General features: G+C 37.0%; 1 protein-coding gene across 1 annotated transcript; it reads left to right on the top strand.

The window, feature by feature from the left end:
* Window positions 1-916: 916 nt before the first annotated feature.
* LOC127439813 (lysosome membrane protein 2-like) lies at window positions 917-18,011 on the top strand. The gene is made up of 13 exons (XM_051696031.1): window positions 917-1,424; window positions 6,244-6,404; window positions 7,445-7,592; window positions 7,749-7,943; window positions 8,749-8,840; window positions 9,199-9,318; window positions 9,960-10,138; window positions 11,495-11,613; window positions 12,188-12,261; window positions 12,388-12,439; window positions 13,252-13,404; window positions 14,031-14,078; window positions 14,463-18,011. The coding sequence occupies exons 1-13, from the start codon at window positions 1,302-1,304 to the stop codon at window positions 14,592-14,594; spliced, it is 1,596 nt and encodes a 531-aa protein (XP_051551991.1). The 5' UTR covers window positions 917-1,301; the 3' UTR covers window positions 14,595-18,011.
* Window positions 18,012-19,308: the final 1,297 nt, after the last annotated feature.

The raw sequence follows: 19,308 nt of genomic DNA, 5'->3' as shown, positions 1-19,308 counted from the left end.
AAGTATCTAAATTGTTATTATATGTGCCTTTGCAACATCATAATGATGGGGGAAAATATATAGATAGAAATACAATTCATATCAAATATCATATAAAGTCCAAACAAGCCCCAGTCTTTAAAGAGCTTTCTTAACTACTCACAAACTGCTTCACAAACATGACAGAAAATACAACAAACTATCATCTTAGTCAAACTCTGCTTTCTGTGCTGAGTGAGACCACCATGAAATTTCCAACGCGCTTCAAACGCCACGACATGCCTTTAAATAGGCTCCGCCTCGAAATCAGTCGATCAAATTCAGCATCACACTCTCGAGGCTTCGACCAATCATGTTTGCCCGGGGGCGGTCTTAGAACGGTGGTCCGGGAAGACGTCATCCAATAGAATCGCGGGTTCCTCGAACAAAAGGCTTGCGTCAATCACGGTTTACCTTGTGAGCCGCCCATTATTCATGTTCATTCAATGATGCTTTAAAGAGACAAGACCGCAGATAGCGGGACGCACATCATGTCTTTTAAAAACACAAGCTCCCCGCTGTGCTGTAACGTCTGTTCCAGTAGGTTTATCAGCCAGAGTTTAATATATTTTGACATGTTAGGGCTTTGCAGCTACAGTCACATGCAAAACTTTACCATAACACGTTAATGCATGCAATATGCTATCCACTGCATCTTCCATTTTACAATGAGAAACAAAAAACAAAAACATGAATTATACCACTTATTTTGCACGTTTCCTCTTAATATGAACACTTATTTGTCAATAAATTAACGCTTCAGTAAAAAGTACATATTTACTTTGACGATATGACATTGGCATGTGTAACCCCGTCTTAAAAACCCCTTTAAAGTGTGACCTCAGCTCTGGGGGCGGTTCAACACGCCCTTCGCTCCAAAAGTGTGTTCCTCATGCATGACTGGCTCATTTGAATCTACTGAGGGAGGAGGAGAAGACCTCCGTTTCTCTGCATTACAGCCGATAGTCTCTATCTCAGCATCCGAGCAACACTCCCAATCGCACATCACTGGGATCGTGTATGGTCATTTCCTAATGAAACAGAGAGGGGGTAAAGAGACTCGGGTTTTAGGACGATCAGAGAAGCGGAGGCACATCATCAAGAGGTCCTCAAGTAGTGATTGAAGTTCAGACCAAGTAGCTTATCGAGAGCTTACTTTGAGTGGAGAGGAAGATTGAAAGATAGACCAGGTGTGGAAAGGCTCTAGCAACTGTTCAAGGAAGTACTGTCATATATACATTTTATTTTTTCCATATTAATTTGCCAATTTGAAACCATCAACAATGACGAGAAGATCTTGCACCATTTACGCCACCGCGATCGTGTGCGCTCATCTGCTCATTTTGGGAATCGCCCTTCTGGTGGCTCAAGTCTTCCAAACAGTGATTCAAGAACGCATCAAAAAGGTGAGACATGCATGGAGAAAAGAGTTATACTAACCTAATTCCCCACAAGAGCTCATCTGGTGTCATATGACCGGCTTAAACGATGTTTATGCTCTTTATTTAGAGAGAGAGAGAGAGAGAGAGAGAGAGAGAGCATCATGTGGAGTAGTACATGATATTGCGAAATCATTGCTGCCATTGAACAATTATTCATTATATTGTCACTTAAGTCCCTTCAGTCAGATAGTGGTTTATGCATTGCTACTGTATATGGGGGGGAAGGTTCATACCAATTTCATCATGTCCTACACGTTGTTCTATTGGCGGTGGTAATCCAACGCTGCATGTTTTGGTCATTCAGTGTTCCTCTAACATTTAGGTAGTCAACACATGATATCAAATCACCATGACGTATAAATGTGCTTTTGTTAGTACTCCTGAACGATCAAAGTGGGTTGCAACCCTGACTGTGACCACGAAACCCCCATCACAATGCGGAAAATTCGTATTATTCTCTCCCTTTCTCATCCACCCCAGCAGTCTGTCTGTGAATGAAATGTTTTCTCCATCAGGTTATTATGTATTGTAAATCCCTCTTTAATGTTAAATGTCAGGTTGCCTGCTCATTCAGCATATATATGGTAAGGGGGAGGTGTGTGGATATGGGGGGGGAGGGTCTCAGCTTGCTCTCCTTGGAAAAATACTTGGAATTCTGACCCCATAGTATTTTTAACCAAGTGTAGTATTCACTGTTCAGGGTGGGTGTTCATGTTGGTGGCAACGGTCATCTGTGAGTCAAGTCAACTTGGCTGGAAATTAAATGTATATGCCATTTAGGGCCAAATGAAATGATATAGAGCAGTAGTTCTCAACCAGGGGGCCGGGACCCACTATGGGGCCTCAGCACACTTCCAAGGGGGGCCTCAAGATGACTTAAAACTAATTTAAAATAAGAAATATTAAAATAATTAAAATAATCTGACTTAATTAAAATAAAAACAATTTTTTTTTTTTTTTTTGGATGTGTGCCAACAAATTATAACCAGACTCTTTCTGAAACGTCTAGAATAAAAAATAATCCATGATTAATTATTTTAATCAGATACGTCTAGTTTCGGGCGAGGGGGCCTTCAGATATTGTCTTGGACGGGGGGGCTTGAAGTCAAAAAGGTTGAGAACCACTGATATAGAGTATTATGGGGTCTTAAAGAAATGGACTTTCATGATATAATGTGTCAACTTTCATATTATAAGTAGTTCTGGCATGTTTTTATGACATACAGACCACAAACGTCTTCTCGTTGCAAACCATTAGAATTAAGTTCTCTAGACAAAACAACTTTTCAAGCCCTCAGGTCATGTGTGTTTTTTGAACAGGGCGTGGAGTGGATGGTATGTTGCAGGATTTAGTATATGCGACGTATTGTGTAGCTCTTAGGCAGTTTTTCCTCTGAGTGCTCTGTTTTCTTGAGTGACACTTCTAGCCTCCTTAGTGTAAAAAAGGAATTGTTGAGCAAAGTTTAAAAAAACAAAACAAAAAAAACAACATGACATTTTTGAGTTCCCTCAACAACTGCCTTAATGATTTGTCCTCTGTAGCATTGCTTTGTTTAGTCAATTTGAATTTTTGTTCACTAAACAGTTTGAACAGGGGTTCAGTTTACAAAATGTACTCTTCACTGTATTACTGCCTGTGCAGCTAAAATCAACTCTCTTCACAACTTGCTTTTGGCGCCCCTCTGTGGACATTTCACCCTGGAAAATGGAGCTCACGCATGCTCATATGCCCAACAAGACTTACTGCTTTGGCCACTGGGGGCAGTGTTTTGAATTTCAGGAAGCACAGACTGAATTTAGCTAAAGAAAAGTCAAACTACTGTTTCTGATTTCACTGTGAGATCAGTCGGAATGGTGACAATCCACAAACCTCATTAAGTTAAAAGATGAGGTCTTAACATCACCACACACCAATTGACTAACAATGGCAATAAATACATCAACAACAACATAAAGTCAGCAAACAGCTAAAAAATAAGCCTATTACACTAACCATATCATTTATCCATGCTGCAAGACATGCTGGGAACATTGTCCAATATGAAATTGTTCGTTCAGACTCTTTTAGGCTAGTTGGGACAACACTTGGGGGAATATGGTTGGTGTAATATGTTTTTATGTAGATGCAAAGTAATTCACATTTAATTTATTACAGTGCTGCTTTCTCTGCAGCTTTTAGAGGCTTATGAATTTGTTCATTCCTTGCTGTGAATTAATATTATAAGGTAATGCAGTGGTGCTCCTGCCAGTGTAATGGCTTTGGATCATCATAGTGTGTAATTTATAAAAATGTTCCAGTGGCTGGTACCACCACTTGACTGAGGACCGCCTCTGGTATCTGCTGCTTGTCTTGGGCAGTTCTGGCATTCTTTTAATGTTAAGTAATTTAATGTAAAGGACAAATGACCTCACTATCAAAATAATAACATTTATTGTTATTATTACCTTGGCTGTATGAAGGTTTTAAAAATGGTCGATCAAGGTTTTAAAATGTCCTAACAGTGATGTCCATTAAGGACCTCCAAAGACCTCTCTCAAGGTTGTTGAGCTCAGCAGTTTTGTGTAGAGGCCAATGAGATGGTTTGTTTTCTGAATCAGTCTTTAATCTTTTGGTTATTCAGTATAATAATGATTAAAAGTATTAGATTCCATCAAATCATTATTATAGGCTACATATCTTCCCAGCGGACCATATAGGCTCAGAATAGTGACATTAGTATGAATAAGAAGGCCACTGAGCTGTATAGAATGTAACCATAGTAAAATAAAATGACAAATAATGTTTACTTGCTGAGATGTGGCTAATTGAACTTAAATGGCTATCTATGAGCTAAAACGGATGAATTAATTTTTAATCAGAAACACCTTTTTCACCAAATGTAATTAAAATCTGATGTCAGTATGGTTTAAAGCAAAAATGCTTAAACAGACCTTCACAGAAATCCCGAAAGATTAGGAAAGAGAATCAAAGAGTGTGATGCAACATAATCTTACTTTAAAGGAAAGCTATAGTCTCATTTTACTACACATGGTTGAACAAGTTGAAAAGCTGCAGATTTTCCTCAGTACTCGATACTTTACCAAACACCGGGTAGCGCCTAATAATAAAGAGCCCATTTAGAGCTTCCATGTGAAAAATTGCCCAGTTCAAATGACATATGCTCCTTTGAATAAGTGATCTGACCTGTTTGAACAAAGATAGAGCACTTTGATGTTGTTCTTTGGGTTTTGCTGTGATAATAATGCACAATTTAGTCATGAGAGAATTGCTGGTTTGCAGATGATTATGAAATGCATTTCTCTGCACACAAATATAATATTCCACGCTACCATTGCATATTTCAGCCCATTTACATGCACACTAATATGCTGATAACTCCCCAAAATCAGCTTATTTAAAAAAAAAAAAAATCAGACAAAGCAAGAAAAACGCGTTTACATGAAATTTGAAATAATCAAGTAATTCTCCGCTTTTGATGTCAAACCATGAAGTGGTATGCGTAAGACTTGCGTAATACATTGGATAAGCTGGCAAGGTGTGTAAGGTGTTTACATGCAACGCGAAATCGGGGTAATGGGCAAAAATCTACCCGTGTTGATTGGTTTATTCGTGAGCCGTTTATAGCCTTACACCAATAAAAGAAAGGCATTTATATGACAACATGTCGGCTTATTAAGCATAATTGGTGCAAGAACATGCATGTAAACATGCTCACAGATTAGATGTAGAAAAACTGATTGAAACACAAACAAAAACCTCGCTGCAACCAAGGCCCTTCCTCAGCCAGCTGACCAAAACCTTAAAACTATAACTGTTTTGGTGGAGCTGGTACAGTCTCTGCAACAGTCCTGAAGTCATGGCTTCTGATTCCAGATAGTGTTATCTGCATTTCAAGGCAACATGCTGGTATAAAACCTTGTTTGTTATGGGTTTGTCATGAGTCACCCTGTGGAGCCCTGTTGCATCCTTACACAAATGTGTTCTAGTCACTCTGTTCTGTACTGTAGTAGTAGGCCGAGTTGTTAGTTCATCGTTTCAAAATGAATATTTGTAACTCCTCTCCAGTTTGGATCAAGACACTCTAGATGTGAGAAGTGTAACTGCTGAACATACATTCTGAAGCTGAATTCAGTCAGATACCACCCTAAAAAACATGTTTGTTTGTGCTACTTGTCTGGAACAGACTGCTGATTGTTGATGTTTTTCTTCCTCTTCTACTTTAACTCTGAATCAGCCTGACAGTCTGCTGAGGTATTTCCTCTTTTTTTTTTTTTTTTTTAAAACCTCATCCCAGCACTCTGAAATCCCAGGGCTTTGACATTTTATCTGGAACCTTTAGCCTAAAGTCAGCTTTCAACAGGCAGGCACAGAACCTTTGTGTTTTTTCTTCCCTAAATTAGGCAAGATATTCGCAAGATTTTACGAGAACTCTTTAAAAGGGCTAGTTCACCCAAAATGAAAGTTCTGTCATCATTTATTCATCCTCATGTTATACCAAACCTGTATGACTTTCTATCTTCCATGGAACACAAAAGATGTTAGGCATAAATGTTAGAGACTGTTCTTTCCATTTTTTTTCCACACAATGAAAGTGAATGGTGACAGTGGGTGAGTAAATGATGACCGGATTTTCCTTTTCGGGTGGACTATCCCTTTAACCTGTGAATTCAAAGAGACAAAACATATCAAAGTGTATAACATTGTATAGATATATCAGAGCTTATAGGTTACACACATTGTCTGTTGTCAAAATCTCTTGACTTGAATTTGTTTGATTTACAGGAGATCACACTGGCTGAGAACAGTAGAGTATTGGAAGGCTGGATAAATCCACCGCCTCCTGTTTACATGCAGTATTTCTTCTTCAATGTTACCAATCCAGATGAGTTCTTGGCTGGCAAGGCAAAGCCAAAAGTCACTCAAATGGGACCATACACTTACAGGTGATATAATGTCTCTAATAGTATTAAAGTTGAGATATTCAGTTGTTTGGTGGAATGTTGTCATGATCAGGTTCATCATTTTTGTGCAAGATGACTTCATCATTCAGGGCTACTTGAAATTATTTGTTTTCTGAACGATACAGTCTGTTGTCAGTGACAACTGGAGCACCCCAGTCAAGAAGTGCCTCATGCATTTTAGAAGATAGGAAACAGGAAACGTTTGCCTAGTCATTTCAAACGAAATGTCAAATATTAATGACGCACTGGAAAAAAATAGAAATAATGTTTTTTGTTTAGGGCTGTGAATCGATTAACTAATTAATTGGACAGTTTTTTTTGTGTGATTTATTGCGATTAATCATGGTACATTGTACATTAAAGCAAACATTAAAATATAATCATAAATATATTAACTCATATATTGTCTCAAAGAACTTGCAAGAAGTTATCATTTATTTTAATTATTTAAATATGTTCATGTTAAAACATTTTGTGGAAAGAGATAGATTAGACAGATTTTTACAGGAATAAATCTTTGATATAAGTATGTAGACATGCCATAAAATCAGTGGACATACTGTAATTAAAAGTTGGGCCAAATCTTTTGGTGTTATAGGATCAAATGGTCAAATTCCATTCATATCAAGTTTTATTGGCAAGATAAACAAAGTGTACATTGCCAGTGCATTATTCGACACTATATATACAGTACATATACTAAACAAATTGAATGCTAAATCTCAAAACTTGAGTCGAGCTTGTACCTCCTGGAAATTTATATATGCAAATCTTAGCCACAAGAAGTGGGGGAAAACGTTTCAGGAATAAAAAAACAAAAAACTGATACTGCATTAATGCGTAAATTTTTGTAACACGTTAAACAGTCAACTATTAATTGCAAAATTAACACATTAAATTTCACAGCCATAATTTTCTTTATTTTCCTTTACTAGTTCAGAAAATCTAGACTTTTATAAAAATAAATAAATAAATAATATTATAATATTAACATTAAATAAAATGTTACTCTTTCTTAACAGGGAATACCGTCCCAGGGAAAATGTCACTTTCCTTGAAAATGGGACGAAAATCTTTGCCACAAACCCCAAGAGCTTTGTGTTTCTTCGCAGCATGTCAGTGGGAGATCCTGAGGTTGACCGTGTGACAACAGTTAACATTCCATTCATTGTACGAAGGATTTTGTTTGCTTGTTTTTCAAATAGGCAACAAGTAATTTTACATTTAGACTTAGTTTTCCTTCAGCATTTCTTGTCATTTGCTTAACTGATGATCTCTGATCCAAATGCAAAAAAATTTGCTCTAAATTCTCTCTCTTTTTTTTAGGCTGTAATGAATGAGTTAAATTCCTACTCCTTCTTCTTGAGGACTGCTGTGTCTATGTGGATGGGATCCATGGGGATTGATGTTTTTATGAATCGCACAGTCCATGAGATGTTGTGGGGTTTCAAAGATCCGCTGCTGTCCAAACTCCACGCCTTGAGACCAGAAGTGGATGAGCATTTTGGCCTCATGTACAATGTAATTTGAAAGAGTACTATCATAATATTCATATTCATAATTGGCCAGTCAAAATAAAGAGAAAAGCTCAGGTACAGTTCTGACAGTTGGAATTAATTATATTTGTGGACAATATTGTCAAAAGAAGAAAAAGAGCGTTTATTCGTTTTACCTCCAGACTGTTTTTGATAGTTTAAGGATATGATATTTTTCCCGTACTGTATTTAAAGGGATATTTCACCCAATATTGAAAATTCTGTCATTATTTTCTCACCCTCATGATGTTCTGAACCCATATTACTTTCTCTAGTCTGTAGAATGCAAAAGGAGACTTTTCAGTCACCATTCACTTTCATTGCATCTTTTTTCCATATATGCGTATGCATATCAGACAAGGATAATCTTGTGACTTCATTATTATACTGTCCGCCACTGACTGCAGATGTTGACCAGTTTACCAGGTTTGACACAGTGGCCTGATTTACTCTAAAGGGTTTTAGACTCTCTTTGGGGATTATATGCTAAATATATTTAGAAAAAGCTATTGAATATCTGCAGTTTGTGTGATTTGTAGGAACGATTTCAGGGCATTTGAGCCAGTGCGTGTAAGCTCGCTGTAATTCGCTGTACATTAATAAAACATTTTGGCTTTCTGCTTTCAGACCAGGACATAAACATCCTACTTTGCTACTTTATCGACCTTTTCTTTGTCATCTTCGCTCTTCCCTGGCCAGTGATTCAGATAATTTTTATTTAACGGTTAAATAAAAAAAACAAAATATATATATATATATATATATATTTATATCATATTTTTTGACTACAGAAAAATGGAACCCATGAGGGTGAATTTGTCTTCCATACTGGAGAGAAGAACTACATGGACTATGGCAAGATTGACACATGGAATGGAATAAGGTACATTAATCCTTGCGTAACCTGCATTGCCTTACTGACATAATGAGAATATTTGCACACTCGTTTGGCTTCTGCTCTCTTTGGAAATTGGGTTAAACATGCACAGTATGCTTGTATTAGATGGTAAACATGCAATACCAAAGTGTAAAGTCCATGACAAGAACCAATGCACCATTCAATAACCCCATTTCATTGTCCCCAATACTTCAAATATAAAAAAGCATCACTTTAAGATGTGGAATTGCATGAAAATGTTTATTTTAGTTAAACAAATAGATGTAGAGAGATAAATAAACCTTTCTATGTTCTAAAGAAAACCATGTAATCACCATCTATTCATTTTCTAATTTTCTCTCAGTCAGATGAATTGGTGGTCGTCAAACCAGAGCAACATGATCAATGGTACTGATGGCAGTGTGTTCCACACCTTCCTGTCCAGGAAAGAGCTCCTCTACATCTTTGCTGCTGATCTCTGCCGGTAAGAAATGTGTTTAGAGACTTACAAGGTACCTAGTCACTAAGCAAGCCAGCAAGCCATTTCACAAAGTTGCTTTGTGGTTGCAGTTAGGTTACGTCACACTGCAACATTTTAAAAACTATCCTGAAACCACAACTGTTAAAAAAATAAGGTAGTAACCAAAACATGACGTACAGTTTACATATTTGACTTACCAAAAGTGACCAAGAAATATGACTAGAGTGCTGGAAACATGCTGGTCATTTACATTTACATAAATCGTATACAGTAGCCATGACAAATTCAGAACACGAATTAGAAGTCATATATTTGATCTCTATTCTTTTCTCTCTTGCTTACTAAAAGTGTTTGAAATGTTATTGGTAACAGTCTACTTTGAAAGATGTACTTGGCAAAAACCTTTTGACAACTGCATATGTACTACTACATGGTTGGATGTGGTAGGTTCCTAAACTAGCAACATTTCTGCAATGTTGTGAAAATATGTATTTACTGCCTTCAAAAAACCCTGACATCTGTCCTATTATGAGGGAATAAAAGCATGATCGCAACTTTTTTTTTTTAGATCAAGTTGATTATTTATACTACTACTCATGGTTTTTTGTGTGTGTGTGTGTGTGTGTGTGTGTGTGTGTGTACAGGTCTATTCACTTAAGTTACGTGAGTGACACAGAGGTGAAGGGCATCCCTGCCTTCCGCTTCGCCCCTCCTTCAGATGTATTGGCTCCCCCTGATGAGAATCCAAGCAACGCTGGATTTTGCGTGCCTGCTGGAGATTGCCTCGGAAAGGGAGTCCTTAAAGTCAGCGTCTGTCGGCAAGGTACACCATGTTTGTTGGAGCAGGTTTTATGACGTTAAAAGTTGTAGGTTTAGTTTTGAAAGGCACAGAGAAAAACATTTCCTAGAGTTGCATGGAAAATATGGTCATTTTTAAAATACGGTAATTTGTTTAGGCTCTCTGTAGGTGCTTGTACTTTCAGCAATACGAATGTCAGTTCTGTTTTAGAGTGCAAAATTCAGTTCTGTTCACATGCAGTTCAGTTATTAATGAGACTGACGATTGCATTCTATAACTGAGCAAATGCCTTTTAATTTTTAGCACTAAAAACACATTTTCAGTAAGCCTGTGCTGTGTGAATGACACATAAGAGTGCATAAAATTGCAGTGGCCTAAATAGATGGTCTAGACTGACGTGTAACCAAACCAATCCAAACCACATGTGTAAATAGCATGGAATTCTTGGATTTCTCATTACTGCTCTGTGGCCCTTCTAACTCGAGTTCATGTCATATCTGTCTGGTGGTGTTTGCTCACTCCTGGACTATGAAAGAGGCATCAGGGTTCAGTGCTTAATGAATAACTTTTAGTACCATTTGATTGTATTTATTAACCACTTGACCCGCTGTAGGTGTCCTCCAACTGATTGCTCTTTCACAGCCTGTATTGCCTCCATAAACTATTAAACTAACATTATTATCGAATGGTTGTAAACTCTCACTTTTGTCATGTCAGCACTTCTGACACAGCTGTTTGAATTTGCACATGCTTTGATTAGTCATCTTTCCCAGAGGGGGTCATGACTGGTCATTTAATAGTCACATTTAGAATGTCATTGAAATGGGATAGTAACATACTATGAATAAGAGCTACTGAGGAATTATGTTTAGTTTATGATCTCAACACCTCACCAATGTAGAATTTTGTGCATTTGGTAGGTGATCAGGTACACTACATGGCCAAGTATGTGGACATGCACATGGTTTTGAAATTAAATGTTCAACAAGCATACATAGTTTACATACTTTTGTAGTGTACTTACCCTGTTGTCACTCATTGCTCACTACTGAAAGAGGAAGTTTTATTTTCGGCTAGTTTGCATAAAGAAACCTCCCTGAAAGTACATTGTAATCATACATTTTCCTTAGGGTTATTATTTCAGATAATGAAAAATATCAAAACAAGAGAGATAGAAGATCTATAAGCTGCTAATTTTCCACATGATGTCATCATCTTTTTATCATCTTTATGAAAGGTCATTAGACGAAGACATACTATTTTTGCAGATTCACAAAGACCTTTTCGTTTCCTAATTTTAACTAGACATGTGCTCTATAAATACTTGCCACAGGAACATCAAATAAGGCTGTGTGTTTCTGTTTTTCCTTTTATGTACAGGTGCACCCATTGTTGTGTCATTCCCTCATTTCTACCAAGCCGATCACAGCTACATCAGTGCTGTTGAAGGGATGAATCCAAATGAGGAGGAGCACGAAACATACCTGGACATCAACCCTGTAAGCAGCGCCGCAGACACTTTATGATTCCTTTGTTTTACAGCATGACCTGTTAGTTCTCTTGTGGTTTTGTAGTCTGTAAATAGTATGCACCCTTCCTTACCACAACTGAACAAACTTTGGTAAACACAACTGAATGTGAAACCACACCTGAATTTCCCTAGATTGCCATTATGTCATTATTGTATTATCATAGCATTCAGTGATGGAAAATGTCACCCTTATGTTGCTGTTTGATCTTACTTCATGTTATAAAAGTAAGATCAGAGTTTTGTTCCTCATTAAAGTTTAACCTTTTAAAGAAATGAATGGTAGTGGAGACACCAGCCATATCAGTAACCTTATAAAAGCTGTTTTATTCTACATGGACAGGGTCCCCTCATGGGGGCCGACATGTTGAGATCACATGACTAGCCGAATACTAGCTTAATCTCAGTAACCGCAGTGTTATTTGGTACTTTCACTCATTGATTAAATTAATTATGTGTGACTGTGATTTAGTGCATTTCTACAATGGCACCTTTTTAATGTTTTGACTTTTAATGGAAAATTGTCCCTTGCTTATTTTCTATAGACCACTGGGGTCCCCATTCGTGCCTGCAAGAGAGCTCAGCTCAATGTCATCCTGAAGAGAGTCAGTGGCTTCCCGTGAGTACAACATCTCAGAAATCTGTACATTTGGAATGAAAAAAAAATGCAGTTTTTGTCTCTAATGCAAACGTGTAATTATGCTAATGTGTCTCGCTCTCTCCACATTTTTTTTTTTTTTTTTAGCAAAACAAAATTCCTGAATGGGACGATTTTCCCTATCATGTATGTCAATGAGGTAAGTTTTTCATTTCATCCTTATTACTTTCAAACCAGTTTGTTTGTTTACATATTTAAAGAGGAAGTTCACCCAAAAAACTAAAATTTCTCTCAAATTTCTCTCATCTTCTGCCGAACATAAATGAAGATTTCTGGAAGAATATCTCCGCTCTGTTGGTCCATACAATGCAAGTGAATGGTGGCCAAAATTTGAAGCTCCAATAAGTACATAAAGGCAACATAAACATAATCCATAAGACTCCAGTGGTCAAATCCATGTCTTCTAAAGTGATTCAATCGATTGTGACTGCTTTTTCACAGTACATCTTGCCATTGCATCCTCTAGGCACCATCATGATTTCAAGATTACAGTTCCTAGTGCTTGACACATGCGAAGAGCGCAAGAGGGTGTTAGGAAGTTTAATCAAGCTTGAAATCATGATCGGCAGGGAGACTGCTGACGGCAAGATTTATAGTGAAAAAGGAGTTAAATGTTGATGTGTTCTCACCTAAAACCAATTGGATCGCTTCAGGAGACTTTTATTAAAACACCAAAGTCGTATGAATTACTTTTATACTGCCTTTATGTGCTTTTTGGAGCTTCAAAGATTTTGGTCACCATTCACTTGCATTTTAATGACCTAAAGAGGTGAGATATTCTTCTAAAAATCTTTGTGTTCTGCAGAAGAAATAAAGTCATACACATCTGGGATGGCATGAGAGTGAGAAAATGATGAGAGAATTTTCATTTTGGGGTGAACTATCCCTTTAATATGTTTACACACTCTGCTGCATTTCATTCAGTGCTTTGGAATTCCCTTATATTTTTAGACGGCAACTATTGACGATGAGTCAGCTGCCAAGATGAGAACACTTCTGATGATTGTAACAGTGGTGTCCAATTTTCCTGTCATCATTGTGGGGCTGGGGGTCATTTTACTCATGGTCCTGATCTTTCTAGTCTGCAGGAACCGCCAGAGAAAGGTAAAAAATAAAAAAATAAAAATCAACATTTGTTAGGTGCTGCCTTCTATGTTGCCTAATGTTAACTTGAGGAAAGACTAGATGTGTTGTTCATAGGTCAACAATACCTTTTCCATCGAACTCTGCAAATGGAGTAAAAGTTAATATTCTCCAACAATGCTAGGATATTAAGGAAGTTTTCAAAAAGACCAAAGTCTTTAAAATACCAGAAGCCTTACATGCCCTTGGCTTCAAAGTCGGTTACACGTGTAACTAGCCTTAAAGGCACTAACCTTAGTTATAATTCCCAAGCATGCACCTGCATGAGGGAATGCATGTGCTTTACCTTCAGCGCATGAATTAAGTGAATTTTTTTTGTTTTGTTATACTGTTTTTGTTTAGAATGTGCAGTAATTATCAGTTTAATTGGACTTGTAAACTTAAACAACTTATTCATGATGAAATGCTCAAAAAACTTTTTGTTCATTGAAAAACATTTGTGTTGTAACTATTTTAGATACTAATAATGAGCCTAAAGTTCTTTTAATTGTGTTAATTTCTTCACATGAAATTTGCCAAGTGATGCATAATGCTGTTATGTTTTCATTTCCAGTAACATTTTTCCTCCCCTTTTTTTTCCAATTCAGAATGAAGTAAAACGTATTGATTTTACTGAAGCTTTTCATTCTTTTGCTGTAAGTCTTCATTTTCCCTTACACACATTTTCCTTTTATTTTGTTCAAATTTGCCTGTCATGTCATTTTGTGCACTATTGTTATCATTTTAGTCAAAAGTTTGTTTTATTTTTTTTTTGTTTAATTGAATCATATAGCTACCCTCCTTGTTTACTGTTCGGAACAATAACATGCATTTGTTTTTGCAAATCATGTTCATTGCTTTTCCTGCATGCTTATTGTTTTGTGATGTAGTGCGGCAGTGTTTCAAAGTATTACATTACATGTTAATTAAATAGAGTGTTGGTGTAGTGTCCTAGTGGTATGTGATTTTATGTTGAAATCTGAAAGCTTTGATTTTAACATCGCAGGCATGCAATCTAACATTCCTTTATGTTCATACAGACGACGAAAGATGAAACGGCTTATACCCAAGTTAGCAACCAAGCAGAAGATTCGCCGGAGAACCACAGTAACCAGCCTTTGAGAAACGGCTCTTATATCGCCATGTCACCAGTAGAGGCACAAAAGTGTTGATGAAGATGATTGGTGGAGTAACACCTGGACATCACATCCACGAGAAGTGCATCCTCACTATTTTTTATTTTCTCCTTTTCACTGTGCGATTGGTCTTTGGGGTCAGTCCTCACACACAAACAACACCAATGTTTCCCAAGGGTCACTTGTTTTAAGGTTGACTCGTTACTTATTCGTTTATGAGCATGGCCTTCTCAAACTGACATATCCCACAAAAGAAATATGTAAACACAAAGCTGTCTCTGGGTTGCTGGAGGCTTATTTTGCCTAGTCATGAGAAGCCTGATAACACTCTCTTGCCTTTAAAAAAGTATATGCATTGCATGTTCACCGAATCCATAGTTCCTGAAAGGGTCATGAACCCTGTTAGCATGAAAGAACGTCAGGAGGAATTTACTGGAACTACTGGAAACCATCCATGCTCACTCATGTCTAGGAAAGCCTGTGCTTTTCAAGTGTTTCAAATTTCTTCCCACACTACTGTATACAGGTCTACATAGGTAGGCCAAGAACTAACAAAGCTCTATATGTCATACCTGATAATGAACAGACAAATGCAAACTATCAAATTACCTGCTCTAAAACTATATAGAGGCCTAAATGGTCTAATATGCTAAGAGAGAAAAAAAAAAAACTGGGTCCAATCCAGTACATTGTGTGTATGATTGTACATACCAGTATGTGTTACTCTATGTGTTTGTTCGTCTGCAGGCATGTCTGTGCTTGTATGTGTTTGTCACACTGTGGTGAACTGCTCTGGTGGCTTGCCATCCACCATTTTGCACGATGCAGTGTGACAACAAGTGGACACTAGCAACTTCAGCAGTCCTCTTTATTTCACGCTCTTGGAGTCACATCCAATAGCCTTCATGGCCTACACTCAACCGATGTCAGAAATGATGATGGCTACTTTAAAGAGGTCAGACAGTCTCCTTAGAACTGGAGTCGTCATGCATTGCAAGTCATACTAGCTATTTTATCTTTTCATAATGAAAGAACAAGAGGCTTAGAAGACTCACACGTGAGACTTGTATATTTTTCTGCCTTACAAATACTTACAAACACAAAGATGTAACTTTGCTGCATGGTAATGGCAGGCATAAGATGGAAATGTTTTGTGCAGAAGAAACGTCAGTCTACCTCTGACCAAATCCAGTCTGGAAACATACGCAAATCAATGTTGAAATACTTTGAAACACTTCACATCTAAAGGCGTCTGTTATCGTAATCACAAGAGCACAAGCACGCTTCCTTGTAGTCTAATCAGTCTCTGACAGCAGAAAGAGTAAAAGATCAGCAGGTTTAGGGTTATCTGTGAAGTCTGCGTTTTTTGTGCACGTTCAGTTTATGTTAACCCTTTGTGAGGCTAAAGGCAAAAGAGACTTGAATCACTGCGTGTGTCTGTCTTGAGTTTTACGTTTGTGTTGCTTTTTTCTGTCCATGATGTTCAAGCCTTCACTATTGCCTCATAAAAAAAGAATTAAGGCCATATATAAATCAACTTGAAAAGTATGTGAGTGCTGCACATTTTCAACAATATCACTTTTTTTTTTTGTATGCTCAAAGTCCACACATGCATTTCTGTGGTTTGTCCAAATGAATCGTTTTGGGTGTTTGTTGGAAATTGCCATTACCCATGTTGTTATGTGTTTGAAAAGTGTCCACTGAAGATGTATGTATTTGTAAAATCATTCCCATTTGGAAACATTGGAAACAAATCCAATTGCAAACACTTGCTGGGAAGATTGACACTTGTAAATGTTACTTTACTTGACTTAAAACCATTGGTTTCCTGTTGCAACCATGGTTTCTGTGGATTGCTGCGCACATTGTGGCAAATTTGCTCGTGCCATGGATTTAGCTTATCTTTAAAGATTTAGTGGAAGGTTTAAACTGGAAACGTTGTGCACTTACAGTGTCTTATGCAGCTCTACCTGACTGAAAACAGAGGGAAAGCAATTGAAGCTTTAGTGTAATTGACCACCAGTTAATTACAGGGGCTCTTGGAGAGTTACATGTTTATTTATCAGCACACAGGATACAAATGTACTAAAATGGCCTCTGTCAAAGGTCCTGCTGGACCATTGGATATCAAGTGGTGGGGCGTAACATGTGACTTGAGTATGTGAGATCGAGAACCTGAGCCATTTCTATACGGTTTTCCAGCTTCTTTATGGTGACTTTTGAAATGTATTGCCCCTTGTTCACTTGTTCCCTATATGCTTGACCAAAGATAATAATGGTTTAGTAGATAAGTTTGTTTACTTTCCACAGAGATAGCTATAGTGCCATCGATTTCCCATTTGCAAGAGCATCAGAACCTCATTGTCTACAAGGGCAAATGAAATAGGATAAAAATTAAATTAAAAGTCACAAAAATAGTTCCAGAGCATACTATGTGAGTTTATAATGTGTTTAATACAGCAAAGAACTTAACATTTAAAGTGTTGCCACAGTGCGCAAATAAACTCAGTATTATGTATTGACAAAGCAATACAACCATATGTAAAAAGCAAATTTTATAATGAAGTAAAAAGTTTTGTAATCAGACAAACAATATTTATGTATTCATATGTTAAATGGTATGTACATTATCTGAATTTGTAAGGTCTTTTCTTTGGTCATTTTTCATTTCTATATTTTGTAATATTACAAGTGGGGTCATCGAGCGCATTTCTTTTCTTATTTATTTATTTTTTAGCTCCTTTACAGATTTATGAAGTAGAACCAAGTAAATAGGGTCCTAAATCCAAGGTGGAACAGTGTATGTGGTCGTAACTAAAAACTGTAACTTTGATTGAGAGATGCTTGTGTTGTATCTTTGGGATGTGAGCCTGTCGTGTGTAATGATCTCCTGTTATACAACTTCCTCAAGCTGTCAATACACTGTTTTTGTCCAGTTGGATTAACAGAGGGAAGGCTGAGTGTCTTTGAGTTCCATTTAGGGAGATTGCCATAGTACCATGTTGGGTACAAGGGAACTTTCCATTTGCAATCTAACCTTTTTTTTTCTTAGATGAATGATGCCCTCCTTCAGGGATGAGCTTTTAGTGCCATACCATCCTTGTTTATTTCAATCGCTTCAGTAGCGACACATTTAAGCAGTGTAGCAATTAATTGTTTGTGTTTTTTTTTTTCTTTCTTCTGCATTTCAGGGCTTGTAATTTTCTCACGACATCTTTGTGGGTGGTCTTAAAAACACTGAACATTTCATCTTTTACTCCTGAGATGCATTGCGTTTTTGCTGCTGAGATTGACAATCCTTATGTCATGTTAGGTGCAAAATAATTTCAAGTAATATTAATTTTTAGTTTTGATAATTTACACTGCACAAATCTTTCTACAGTGCTTTTGTAAACATTTTTATTGTTATTTGCTACAAAATAATAATAAAAAAAATGTTGAATTTCTTGCAAATCTTTTTGTTGTCTGTCTTCTGATTTCATTTGCACATTCAAATGCACATTCACTTTATGCACGGGTAGTTGAAAAATAAGTTTTTAATTGCATAAACCTTTTAGTTTTTAGACTAGTTAAAAATGTATTTAGTCCTGCAGTGTGACAAATTCATTTATAAAATTACAAATATTCCAAAAAGGACATAAAAACTATATATACTGTATTTAAAGTACAGCTCCAAACTACTTGAATGGGGATTTTGGATAAGATTACAAACAAAGAACATATTTAAAATCAGCAGTGAAATCTGACAACAATAGTATCATAAATTGTGCTTCTTTAGCTCACATCATGGTTATTGGCTCTTTTAACAGTAAGGCGGAACTTCCTTTTCTACATCCACCATTTGGGTTTTCCAATTCCTCCCATTCATTTTAATACAAGTGCTCTGTCTCGGGCGAAACAATCCATATCTTCAGAAGTGATATAATAGGCTTGGGTGAGAAACAGATTAATATTTAAGTCCTTTTTTACTATAAATCTCCACTCACCTCCACATTCTTTAGTTTTTTGGCAGTTCACATTCTTCATACATGTCGCCACCTACTGGGGATTTATAGTAAAAAAGGGCTTAAATATTAATTTTGACAATGACTACAGGAGTGTTGAAACCACTAGTATGGTAATGACGTCTGATGTGAAAAAATGTAGTATTGAGTGGGAAATCCAAATAAAAAAATATGCAGTGACTAAGCAGACATGTAAAGACTAGTGTGCTTTGATGTTGCCCTAAACTTGTTCAGACGTTCCTCCACCCACACAGTTCCTCTTTGTGTTGACAGAAGACATAATGAACCGAGGCTGAACAAGTATGTAGAAACTCGAAATCAGTGAGCAGAAAGCCAGAAATAAAGCTCAGATAAGAACGACATTAGCTTCACAATAATTATGAAATAACGCCCCCTGGAGTATCATGGTTACCAGAGTGAGAAATCATTGTGCAGTTCTTTGTAAAATCTCCAGTGGAGGGAAAATCCAACAAACATGGGCCTGAGTCATAACAAAATATGAAAAATGTATGCTTTGAAAATGCTTACTTGATAAGAAAACACTTCCTCGCAGCATAATGACAACACAAAAAGACGCCCTCAGCAAATTTTTGTAGCCTACTAAAAATCAATATCAAGTAGGTAAGCAATATACATACCAATCTGAAAACCTTACCCTAGCCAAACTGATGCACAGTTGTGTTATTTTTAATAACAGAAACCTCTCTCTTAGCATTATGAATAGATAGGAAGGCGTCAGTCAGCTT

The sequence above is a fragment of the Myxocyprinus asiaticus genome, chromosome 4, assembly GCF_019703515.2.
Source record: "Myxocyprinus asiaticus isolate MX2 ecotype Aquarium Trade chromosome 4, UBuf_Myxa_2, whole genome shotgun sequence".
NCBI lineage: Eukaryota > Metazoa > Chordata > Actinopteri > Cypriniformes > Catostomidae > Myxocyprinus > Myxocyprinus asiaticus.
The sequence above is the reverse complement of the archived record's forward strand: the minus strand, read 5'-3'. Positions and strand labels throughout refer to the sequence as shown.

Excerpts from the sequence above, each read along its gene's own strand:
- LOC127439813 (XM_051696031.1), top strand. The coding sequence starts at position 1,302 with ATGACGAGAAGATCTTGCACCATTTACGCCACCGCGATCGTGTGCGCT. Across the intron at positions 7,593-7,748 it reads CAGTTAACATTCCATTCATT|GCTGTAATGAATGAGTTAAA; the intron begins GTACGAAGGATT and ends TCTTTTTTTTAG. Across the intron at positions 9,319-9,959 it reads TTTGCTGCTGATCTCTGCCG|GTCTATTCACTTAAGTTACG; the intron begins GTAAGAAATGTG and ends GTGTGTGTACAG.